The sequence below is a fragment of the Malurus melanocephalus genome, unplaced genomic scaffold (genome assembly GCF_030028575.1).
Source record: "Malurus melanocephalus ecotype Western Australia unplaced genomic scaffold, MMel_1.1 scaffold_69, whole genome shotgun sequence".
Classification (NCBI taxonomy): Eukaryota; Metazoa; Chordata; class Aves; order Passeriformes; family Maluridae; genus Malurus; species Malurus melanocephalus.
This window is the reverse complement of record NW_026623301.1, coordinates 682,358-695,443: the sequence shown is the minus strand read 5'-3', so window position 1 is coordinate 695,443 and position 13,086 is coordinate 682,358. Positions and strand designations below refer to the sequence as shown.

General features: G+C 35.2%; 1 protein-coding gene across 1 annotated transcript in view; it reads left to right on the top strand.

The window, feature by feature from the left end:
* Positions 1 to 13,086, top strand: part of RP1 (RP1 axonemal microtubule associated) — a 146,249-nt gene that overhangs the window by 88,827 nt on the left and 44,336 nt on the right. The window contains exons 9-10 of the mRNA XM_057366650.1: positions 4,979 to 5,133; positions 10,253 to 10,463. Coding sequence (XP_057222633.1) covers positions 4,979 to 5,133; positions 10,253 to 10,463 — 366 coding nt within the window. The remainder of the gene's footprint in view (positions 1 to 4,978; positions 5,134 to 10,252; positions 10,464 to 13,086) is intronic.

Sequence of the window (13,086 nt, the reverse complement as noted above, 5' to 3'; positions counted from 1 at the left end):
GGGTTGTTTGTGTTTTTCTTCTTCTGCTTTAACAGGGATAAGAAATAAAAAGAACTAAATTTAAATTTGCACCCGAACAGTAAAATTTAAAAAGCTTTAATCACCTTGAGATTTGAGAAGCCCTGTGTGAGACAAAAACTAAAAGATTTAAAATGTTATGACATTTTCTAATCATCTTTATCAGTTACCTGTCTCTGAGATCTTCAGAAGTCCAGTGGCTCCTCCTGATTTTAAGAGCCATGCTCCTTTAGTTATGTAATGGACTTGTGTTGTTTAGTATACAACAAATCATACCAAATTCAGCTAAGATTTCAACATCTCAGTTTTACATATAACTATTCAGAAGAAGTAAAAGTGAAAAAATAATTAGGAAATTAAAATAATGAATGAGGTAAAGTATCCTTTTGCAAAAACTCAACAAATTTCAAAACAGGATATTCACTGGATATGTACTTTGTGATGGATTACATGTCTGTCTGCTTCAAAGTTCATGTTGAATCAATTATCAGACATTGATGGAGGGAAAAGACAATTTTGGGATCAAAGATAGAATGCCATATTCCAAAGGAAAACTTCTTGTATTAAATTGCTCAGAAAAGGATTACAAGAGGGATGTAATGGCAGTGCTGGGTACAATGATGGATCTGAACAAAAAGGCTAATSCTTGCCAGAACTGTGAGGGAAAAAACAAACCCATGAAAAAGAGCAACTATTTAATACACTCAACTGAAAATAGTTGGTGTTTAATTCCATGGATCATAAACAGCATGATTGTTAGTACTTGCTTGTGCAAAGGCAGTCACGGAATTAATTGAAATTGTGATTTGAGAAACAAAACAGACAATTGTGCCTTCTAAATAGTCCATCCTGTGTTATGGAATTATTTTCCTATATGTCTCATCTGTGCATTTCCTACAAGGAATGTAACACATATATTTATGACAACTTAGMAACCTAGAGAATTGCAAATTTGGTTAGCAGAAGACAAAGTAAAATGTGAATTACAGCTTGCCCTGTCACATAAAAATAACCAAGTTCTGTACTTTTCCAACTCCCAAACAGAGAGTTTTATGRAATAAGTTGTTCACAGCATTTAGAGTAGCTGTGTGATACAGTCATGGGGTCCATGTATGAGAAAGAAAATCTGCAGGCAGTGATTTTAAAAGTCAGTAGTCTGGTTCTGAAAGAGAAGAAGCYGTGATTTTGCTACTTGTGAAAGAATTGTAGTTTAAATGGGTGAAGAATCTGTGCACTCTCCTCTCAATGAACCCAAATAATTCCAGTTAAGTTTAATAAGGTGGAATGCACATTTTGCGAGGATTAATCCACTTAGCCCACCACAGCTAATGATACATAGCTAATTATATCCTTTGCAACACACACAGTGTGAATGAAAAATCTTGATGCGGAATTCTGCCCACGTATTTCCCTTTTCTGGGCAAGAATGGAGACCAAGTCAGGGACAGCTTTGAGCTCGGTGAGGATGATGGCCCAGAGACAGGCAGAGCAGGTTAGGCTTAGAGAGAGAACAAGCCTGGTGGCCTCTTTGGTGTAAAACTACTGCTGTGTGGCTTTTATGAGTCCTGTGGAGTTGCAGCTCAGGAGTTGAGGCTCCATGCAACCCAGGGCTGTTATACAGCAATGGAAAGGACCTCGTCCCTCATCCTTCAACAATGCCCTGAGTCTTGAAATTCTGTAGGAATGGCATTGCAATGCCACTTACCTTAAGAAATATACTTACCTTAAAAATATATACTTACTTTAAGAAATAATACTTACCTTAAGAAATTCAGACCGGAAGGGATCTTTCAATCCATCAAGAGCAATTCCTTTCWACCAAAGGCATCTTTTTATAAGTTCTGCATCATAAACTGCTCAAGTTCCCGTAAAATGGTTTGGGCAGGTTGCTTTATTTTCAATTAATTATTCCTCCTCATCACTCTGATATTTTACTACTTTTCATTTTCATAGAAGTTATTAATAATGGTGGCCAGGTCTCCCAAAATGGCAAAAGCATATTTKTTTAAATATAGTACCTCTCTAATAAGAATAGGGTAGCTGATACTTCCCCACGTGTCTGAGTCCGCTGTGCAAATGCACATGAACCAGCTTTAAGCACACAAGGCCAGCAGAGAAGGGCTGTCACACTCGGAGCTCTGCTGAGAAGCAGAATAAATGAATCTGTTAGGAGGTCTGTGCTTGGTCTTAGAAGCCAATTTGGTAGTGAGGCTGCCAGAGCCAGGGCATGATGGTGTAAAGCCAATTTCAGTTTCTTATTGTGATGCTACAGGGTGCATAAAGGATTTATTCCCTGGAAAATCACCAAATCTTATGTTGTGACTGGTGTGAGGAAAACCAAAAGCAGCAATAYGGGAGAAGAACAAAGCCACTGGCAACATTTTCTGTATTATGTAGTTTTGATACTTAATAAAAAGAATTGTTRCTTTTTAAAAATACCAATTCTCAGTTGTTTCACTCAAAAATCACATCCTGTTTTTCCTGTAGCTGCCTAGTRAATGACTGCCACATTACTTCCTGCTGTTCAGAAGACTTATCATGCAGTGATTAATGTCATGCAGATCATTACCTACAATCAGCAACCATTTATTGAATTTCCCACATGTGGTATGGGAACAGGGCTGTGTTGTCCTACTGAGTTATCTCTGTAACATTCATGATTTCTTTTTATTGAGAAATATCTCTTTCCTTTTATGAAGAATTGTTTATGAAGTAGTTTTATGTTCTAAACCAAGTCATTTAACAAAAGTGAATTTAGTTAAAACTTCTTCACCAGTGGAGTTGTCAAGAATTTGGACAGGCTGTCCAGGGCAGTTGTTGAGTAAACATCCCTCGAGGTATTCAAAAGACATATTGGTGTGGCACTCAGGGACATGGTTCAGTGGTGGACTTGGCAGTACTGTGTTAATACTTGGACTTGATGATTTTAAAGGACTTTTACAACGTAAACAATTCTGTGATTCCAGGCTCATAGTAATCATCTTTGAATTAACAGTTCGCTTGGCTGCTGATATTCGAATCTTTAATTGWAAGTTAATGCTTTCTTTATCCAGTAGGGTCACAATTTTCCCTGTTGCCTTTTGTCTAAAAGCCTAAATCCACAGATCTTACTGATTTTAACCTTGACTCAATCTGAAGGTAGAGTACCATGCTTACATACTAGCAAGGGAGACAAACCCCACCATGATTACACCATGAAAAAAAAAGGATTGATTCTATCATCACATTTATCCCAGCCTCAAACTCAACTTTTCCATTATTTACTGTAAAGTTTAGGAATTTTACACTAGGATTCTATCATCACACTTATCCCAGCCTCAAGCTCAACTTTTCCATTGTTTACTGTTAAGTTTAGGGATTCTACACTGAGATTAGGGAAAATCTCTCTATGTGAAACAGCCTTGACTATATGTTTTCCCTTATGCTATATGGTGTAGGTTGAGACTGGAGATCTGGGAGATGCATACAAGATTTGGGTCAGCTGTGATGATGTGCCAGGCTTTCAGGGCTGGCATCTGAAGTCTTTTCACCTAGAAGAGTTACAGACAAAACAACTGAACTTATGATGTAACTGCTGCCTCAGTCTTAAGAGAGAAGACAAGGATCTGGTAAAAGAATTCCCTGCAGTCACTGAGGACTGCAAAACTACCAGGTAAAAGCACCTAGAAGATATAAACAGAGTAAATTAACTGCTTGGAAAAAAAAATCAATGCCATAGTTATAATATAGTGCTTTGTTTGGATTTGATATCTTCAGTGGCTCTATTGCACCTGTCTTCATCTGTGCATTGCAAGAATGTTGACCACTTAAATTTTAATTTTCCAGTTAAGTTGCATATTGGATTTTACAGTTGCTAAATCTTCTACATGAGTCAAAGTGAGAAAAATTGAGCAATATAATGGGATTTTTAAAGGAAAAGAACCCATTTAAAGCCATGGAAATGATTTGTTCTAGAGTTACTGTTTAATTACTTAGCTTATAATAGCTTTATTTGCAAACATAAGTATCAGAAGTAAGTCTCATTGCACAGAACATTTTAGTGGTTTTTATTCCTAAGGACTACATTTTTTTGCCATGCTGAGAGTTTCAGGCCATATTCAAAGATGCCCTTGGAATGTGAAGACTTATAGAAGTCCTGCATTTGTTCAGAAAAGTTAGCAGTGACACATGAGATAAAAGTAATTAGAGCCATGACTTCTTTGCTAAACTAAAGTTCCAGAAGTTCTGGTCCCTGAATACTCAAACCTCTTCACGACCTTAAAAGAAAGTACAGTGTTACATTAGTAAAATGTTAACTCAGCAAGACAGTACATTAACAATGTCATTTGAAAAATTTTGGTTGCTCTTTTTGTATGAGCCTGAATATGTATGCAATTTAATGATCTTCCTCAGAAGAAAATCTGATCTGACTATAGAAATTCATTTACACATTATAGGATCAGTATAGAGGCAAAAAGTTTATACTTTCCTTCCTTAAGTTATTAATGGTGTTTTATAAATTTTTATACATATGTGCTGTCATTCAGATACTATGTTGCATGTCTCTGTTATTTGCATAACCTTATTCTTGCTCTTTGACCTGTGTTAGTTTTTATGTACTGCAAAGATAATTCAGTTTCTWACAGTCCCTGAACTAACTCAAATGAATTCTTATTTTCCAGATCTTGMACAGTGAAACAGAATCAGGCAGAATTTGTCTAGATTCTTAAGTCTAAATTGTCCAAGTCCAATTTCCTTCATATTTCTAAGTTAATGGAAAGTCTTCATTAKCATGAAGAGATCAGATTCATAAAGAGTAACCTGATTGTTTCATTTGCCATGCAGCAGATTTTTTGTAGCTGCAGAAATTAAAAAAAATAAAGCAATAGTCCTACTAAATACTCTATGCTGCTGTTTTATTCTAAGTACACCTTGTACTTAATTAGTTTTAATTAAACTTTTCTTTTTTCTTTTTGTACAGTCTTTAAGTATGTTGTCTCTGCACATATTGGTGATCACTGGGGAGCAGAGAGTTTTGCAAATGCTTGTATCACCCTCTGTGGCAAAAGAGGGRACACAAGTGTGAGGAAACTTCATGCATCTTTAACCAAAGGAAGAAAATTCCAAAGAAACAAGGTAATGGCACAATAACGCAGTCTTACATGAGCAGGGRTTAGAACTGCATTAAATGTCACTCAATGTCTGCTCAGGATAGACAAGAATTTGGAAACCTTGACAGAATTTACCTTCAGATATTCACAGATGACCAATGTGGGTGTTATATATTTCCTGTACAAGAAGGTACCCAAGTGGCAGCAAAGGCTGCACAYGAGCAATTCAAAGCAGATTAGAGGGAAGAACCTCTGTGATTATCCTTCTGACTTCTTCTCTTCCAAATTTAGGGTAGAACAGGTGGGAAAGAATTGAAAAATTGGTGATTCAAAATAATTTACAGAAATTGCTATGAGATTTTTTCATTCTGTGATTATGAAACCACAATCCCACATAAAACAMCAGCTTAATATCTATCAGTAAGTTTGGGCAAGAAACAAAAATTTTRCTTAGTTAAAAATTCATTTTAACCYRGKGTTTCTAGATGACTACTATAAATAAAATTYTTCTCTTGTGAATTAGGCTTTCACTCATGGAACAAACAAGTTTGAAAAAACTCACTGCTAATGTGCACATTTGTAAGGAGAGGTTAAGATTTTTGTGAAATAATTTTATTAGACAATTACCACAGCACTTATTAGGATAAAAGTGGAATCARTAATGAACTGAATTTCTAAATTTCATTTTTGTGAATTTCTCAGAGCTATACCTATGTGCAGAAGACAGCWCTCTATTGTAATTATTTTAATTTATGTTCATACATGGGTTTATTTCCTAAAATATCTTAATTAGCAAAGTTAATGATTTCTGCTCACAATCTGCTGTTGAGTTCTGACTATTATGAGAAAAAAAAAAAAAAGATCTTTTTGTTGTATGAAAGCACGTTCAATATTAGCAGAAAATCTACTTCTCCATTATTTTTATTTTAAAAGTAACAGGGACAACATATAGGACTTTGACAAYGACTGTATTTTTTAGAGATCAGTTTGCTAATATATTCCCTTTTAAATTATTTTGACATCCGCTTTAATAAATTCCTACTATTGAAGCGGGGGTTTTTTTTGAATTATGGTGTTAATTATAATCCTAGACATTGCTGTTCAAACTCCAGTTCATAACTTTCTAACCTTTACCATGAGSTCCATCTGGCCCCTGGCTGGGCCTTATACAGAACATCTGGCTTTCTTACAAAACAAGCAGAAATTTAGTGGGGCATATGATTTCTTTCTTTGCATTCCACATTTTACCTTATCTTGTTTTTCTGGCCCCTATTCTCATCTACTGCTGCTTGTGTTTGCTTCTCTCTTTGCCTTCTCCATTCTGCTTCCCTTCCCATCTCTCATCTTTTACACTTCACTTTCATTTTAAATTCCTCCCTTACTCTTTTTGCCATTTGCTGTTTCCACAATTATTTTCATTCTGTAAGGAAAGCAAAAAAGTCAGGCTTTTCTGACTATTGGAGAAGAATTTAGAARCTTAGAGTGAACATATTCCTTTTAGATGGCTAAATTTTCATTAGAACTGTTAGTATATACCTAGAGTTATATGATAAGTTTTAGAAAYTAGATAACTGAAAGATAGAAATTCAGTTAGAACCAAAATCTTGTCATAACTGACTSTCAGAAGGTTGAGGTATACAGATTTTAATGTAACGTGAAATAATTGATGCAGTGATCCATATTGTCCAAAGATTAAATGGAATTACAATGCATCATTAATGATGAATATAGGATTCAATGTTAKGTATAATCAGTGTGTGCATCCTTAGATTCAGAAGGGAGATGTTAAGTTAAATTTTACAAAAGAACAGACACAAATTTTAAATTCTTGGTTGAATCCAGGCCTATATTTTCCCTGAAGTTCAAGTCAAAATTCTGTTTTATTAAATATTTCCCTATTTGGCAGGTGGATTCATTCTTGGTGGAGGCTGTTTCTCTGAGTTATTTCCAAAAAGTGGTCATAGGACATGATGGAGAAGACTATGGGGCAGGAATGTAACTTCAAGATGGCAGCAGTCAAGGAATCACAAGATTCAGACAAGGAATGGGTCTTTCCATTATTCAGACAAGGAATGGGTCTTTCCATTATGGAACTGGCCTGATTCTCATCTGGACTTGTGTGAGACTGTTTGTGAGTTTGTAACAGCAGGTAAGCTTTTCTGCAAAACTGACCTGCCCAGCTGCCCATTTGTATATATATATAWGTATTTGACTACAGCTCTGTCAGATCTCTGTGGTATCTTTCTTTTATTGAAAATGAGAATTTTCACATTGATCTTAGTGTTATAGCAAAGCTACATATGGTAAGGTCAAAGTTAATACAATTCTCTTGTTGATGTGCTGTGTGTGGAAMGCTTGCCTTCCAGATTAAACACAGCATATTTCAAAAAGCAGAGCTTGGGATGTACACCTYGTGGTGATAAATAGCTTAAATTTTATGTACTGTTTTTCAGCCTAGGATCTCATTTGAAATCCAAAGAAAAATTACTTCAGTGAAATGAGCCTGGTCTTTACCTGTGAGAGTATTGCACAGCACAAAGTTGCAGTTCTGTTATGCTCAGTTTCTGCTCATTTCACATCTACTACTACACCATAAATTGTGCAAATCCAAACCTGGATGTACTTGGCAAAGGAACACTTGCAGCAGGACCTTTAGTCATTTAAAAGTGGTAAAATGTTTCTTCCTTCAATCCTGTGAAACCAGTTCAGTGCAAAGGAAATGAAATACAGAAGTTTKTCCAAGGGGATTAAGACATAAGGTGTCTTTGATTCAGTTGTGTGGTTTTTCTGAGTTGTAGAAAGTACTTTTTTTTTGTGCTGTTCCTCTTCATTAAATCATTTTCCCTTACCCTGGAATGGTTCAAACAGAATTAAAATTAAGAATAAGACTAATTAATGAATAAAAAGAGAGGAASATAGTAATACTGATCTGAGGCTCTGGCAAACAATTTTCGGTGTTTGTTATAGGTCACCTCTCGGTCTCATGCTGTTACAGCACACATTATACTGCTAGGTAAAATCTAGTTGCAAGAAAATTTCATCAGAACTGTTAATTTTGGGTTAGGTGCCTAAATGTGACATGTGGCTATGTGCTCCTAAATGGTAAATTGGCTTTAGTAACACTGAGTGCCTTTTTAAGAGCAATTACTTAGACCTCTAAAAGGTGGCTGAACAATCTTAGCAATTACTTCCAAACATAACAAGTAAAATACATTGGCATGAAAAAGTGCCTTTGAAACTAAATTTTAAACASAGAAAGAATATTAAGCTGCTAAATTCTTTGCAAAAAAAAAAAATTAATAAAGATATTGATGTGTATTTCTTACTGAGCAGTTGCTATAGATACAACATGACCTGAAAAAAGAGCTTTGTTTGTGTGCTGAAAAGGCTACGATCCCACTAGATTATGCCATTCTCTCATGCTGTCATCTTTCCTTTCTCTTTGAAAATTTTTAAAGGTAGAAGGTCGACTCTTAGTCCTAAACTGCCTGAAATCAACATGAAGTCATCAGATCTCTGGATAATGGATATCACTGGATCTGGCTTGAGTGGTGAAGAGGATCCAATATGCCTTTCTTTTATGTTCTATGGCAACATGAATCACCACTTCAAGTCAGAGGAAAATCAGTTCAGATCAAAGTACTTCAACCTTTCTCTATTGCAAGAAAATCCTAAGAATCATGTAGCCAATAATCCACTTAATTCTGGGATAAATTGTTTCCTTAAACTAAACTACAAAATTGATTTTTAAGTCCTCTGTGTAGTTTGGCACAGATCATCATTTTTGTTTGTAGGTAGCAGCATATGAACAATGGTTTTCAAATGAGCAAATTCTCCCAGTGTCTCATATCGAGAATGTTTAAGTGAGTGAATTGGTCCCTTGGTGAATATCAGTGTATACCACGCTGCAGGTACTGATTTACAGGCTTTGTTGATCTCACAAAAATAAGCAGTTTGTAAGCATACAATATGCCATGGGATACTGTAGAGCTTTGGGGGCTGATGATGGAAAAGGAAGAATCATAAATGAAATTAAATATACAGAAGGTTAATTTTTATCTTTTCTCTCTCATGCAATTATTTATCACTGCCACCAGTTTCTCTGAACTGCTTTTTCTAGTATGGTTTCTCTCTTTTTCTTTCCCCTGCTATTTATTGTCTCTTCCTTTTTCCTCTYACTAATTTGAACTTTATGGTCAAGGTAAAGAAATTATTTGCTGTATTTTGATGTTCCTCTTTAATGAAAGAGGAACTTATCAGACTAACCACACTTTGATGCTAACCACAAACATGTTACAAAATGAGGAGCACTCAGAGGGTTTTCCTAGGTTATTTCCAAGAACCTCTGATAAATACAAAATGTAGTATGAAACTGGAAGTGCCCTGTCAGAGGAAAGGCTGAAATCAGGTCACATGGACTTCTATTATCTGAGCATATTTAAATGAAGGAGCAGGGGAAAGAATCCAAGAAATATAGAATAGTAAGAGGAAAATACAAATTCCGTTTTCTCTCTTTTTTTTTTCTACTTTTAGGAAAAGAATATTGATTTTAAACAAACATAGTATCTAAGGCCTCATCTGCTTTCACTTATTCAAGCAATAATATGTCCTACAAATGYTGCATTATTCCCAGTAGAACTACATTGGATTTTTCCTCAAATATGAATGCAAGATTTTAATGTACAGCTTCTGTATCTAGAGTGAAGATGGAGCATCTCTTGGATGTTTCCTCCCAATTGGATGAGTTCTCCTTCAAATTTATAATTAATTGCACCATTTTTATGGTTGCAAGAAATATTTCCAATAGTGTTCAAAATTTAAAAAAATGACTAAAGCTTCTATGCCTAAAAATAATCTACTGAATCAGTGCAATATATATGAACATTGTGCCTTGTTCTGTGTACAGATTTCAGCAGTGACTGCCATTGTTTGTTCCGTAATATCAAACATCAAGCATTMCATCTCCTCATTCATGTTATTAAATCAATTTTGTATTGATTAGAAAGGGGAAAAATAGTACTGGTTATAAATCTGCCCCGATTCTTTAACTAGTGAAGTTTGTTCAACTGTTGCATACAGCTGCCAACTACATTTGTTCTGGCACAATTAAAATGAGATCCATTCATCTCTTTCTCCTCTTGCAGGATGAGCTGGCAGATAYTGGCTCAGTGTACAAAGTTCAGGTAACTGGCCCACACAGTGAGCTAAAACATCCATGGCACTTGGATTTACTGCACATGAAACACACAGRCACGAAGGAAGAGATGTATTTAGCTTTTGACTGCTGCTTCAACCCTAAGGAAGAAAAATGTGTGGAGCTGCCAGCTCTCTATGCAGATCAGGAGCCTTTGCCTGGTAAGCTGTGTCCTTTTTTGTTACTGGGGTCAGGATCTGTCTTTGGAATATCAGTATATCTCTTTGGGGCCTAAAATACTGTGTGAGGATTTCTATAGGAATTTGATATTAAACAATGTCATGGTTTTACATGTGCATTTTCCACAAAAGAAAKCTGAGAAAAGAGAAATCGTTGATACGAGGATTATGAGAGATGCTCTAACTGCTGATAGCAAACCTAATATTTGACTTTTTTCATGTTAGATGATATTTCAGTTCTAGCTCTTGATTATTTATTGTCTCTTAAAATTAATACTATGCCAACTGAAGGTGACTACAAAATATCATCTACTGGGTGATATTTCTTGTATCTTCCTATTCACAAAGAAATATGTGTGATCTAGAAACACAGCGATGAAGGAAAGAATTGCAGACTCCCTAAAAAACAAAGGCACAATTTTTAAAATGCATCACAATTAGCCAGCAAAGAGATATCCAAGAATTTCAATTGCACTGGGGTTTTATTGATGCCAATGGGAAATTTATAGCACAGTGAGTGATATTTTACAAAAATATACATTAAGTTGCATGTTTCTCTGCTGTTAGCAACACATGTGAATTGTATAATGCCAGAGAAATAATTAAGCAATTTCTGTCAACCAGCCCCCCATCCCTCCCCTTGGAAAACCAATGTTTACTGATAACTTGATCACTAGTGCTTAAGAGCAGGATTCCCATTTATCCAGCTCATTAGAATAAAGAGGATTGGTGAAGATAGTAAAGATCATAAATTGAGGCTTTTAGTGCCAGTTAAGAGGTTTATTGCTAGAGGGTGTAGTACAAAGAGTGTTTTGCTTAAACAGAAACTAATAGAAAAATATGGAAGTAGCTCAGAAAATGGAATAAAATAGACCACGTGGACTTTTGCACACCATTCTCTAAAGACAGTTTCCTTAGAGAATCTTCATCAAATGAAAGTCAAAACTTGAACAAAAACGCTGATGATCTTTTACACTTTCTTTTAAATTTCTGGGTTTGTGTGGGTTTGCATAATTGAAAGAAAAAATAGTCACCTTGTATTCATTTACTGAAAACTCTTAGAATTTTAGGGTTTTCATCCATCAGATTCAAAAAACCATTAGATGTTGTAATAGATGCTGGATGTACAATCATGAATATAGCAATTTTAGAGCTTGTTTTAAAAAGCCCTATTTTCCTAATTTATTTAAGAAAAAAATGGGGAAAATTAGAGGTATGGACAATTATTTTCTGAATTCAAACTTCATTTAAAAAATCCAAAAATTAAAAAAAAAAAACAACCTATATATAAAACACACCTCAAAGCCTCTATTATGCTGCAAGCCAAATGGAGATACTGTCTGAAAGCATTATTCTGAAGTGTAAAGTAATTAATTTTTGAGGTATATTAGAAAGTTAGGAGTTCTTTTTTCTTGGAAAATTCTGGGAAAAGATGTGTATATACTCTCCCTAAAAATGAGTTCCTTGATGGGAGTATCTACTAACCTAAGATGTTTCTCACAAACCATTCTGTGRTGTCTAGTGATCTACAACAGGACATGTTAATATGAGTTCTAGTCTTTGTGGCCCCACTACTAATTCAGTCTAAAATTTCCTCTGGTGTATTCTGGGTTTATAATTATTATGTCCTCTTATCTTTAATTTATGGGGGTTTTTTTTTTTCCTTTTTTACATGAGCGTTAGGTGATCACTTTTAGTTTTGCACTATGCTGGCTTAYATCTGAAAGACAATTTTTATAGACAATAGACCATATTTATAAATAGGATTGGGAAGAGCCAGAGAATGACAGGATTGAACACAACACCTTATCTTAGTAGTTTTTTGTTTTTGAGGTGTATGTTCATACAGAACACAATCAGAATAGTCCCAAACTCAACAAAAAACTTTTGCCCTATTTCCCAGTATCCCCTTTCTGTTATGACTCCTTTTATAGGGTTTACTTTATATACTTTTATTTCACTTAAATAGTGGAAAATTAATAGGAAATATTTGCTATGACTACATTGAGTTTTAAATTATGCATCAATAGATTCAGCAGATTCAGCTGAAAATACCAACTCAGCAGAAACGCTATATACATTTCTAATTTTCAGACTCTGTCTTATTTTAATGTTACTTGTGTGGTTAAWACTAAGCTTGTGATTCTGTATATTAAGGATTCTGGACAAAAGCAGTAAAAATGTGAGCACTGTGATTTCTAATCTACCCCACAGAAGTGGTCAGACCCATGGACCAAAATATTTTATGTTATTTATGTTATTCATACAAGCAGCCTTTTGATTTCAATGAATCTGCTCATATGGCCCAGTTACACAGAAAAGGCAAGGTTCAGAATAAATAACACAGAAACTCATCTTCATATCCTAACTCGCCCAAAAGCAAAAATGCCACTGGATTAATGCTAGCTAAAGTGTCCCCTGGACAGCTCATGTGTTTTCARCTCTCTGGAGCTCCAACAAGATCAMGTCTGTGTAGCTGTGCTGACTTTAATGCAGCCATGCTGTCTTTTACCTGGCAGTGCATATCTGCATTGAAGAAAGGAATGAGATATGTCAGGGCCCCAGGCTGGGAAAGCTCTTGGTTTATTTCTTATCATCCAACATG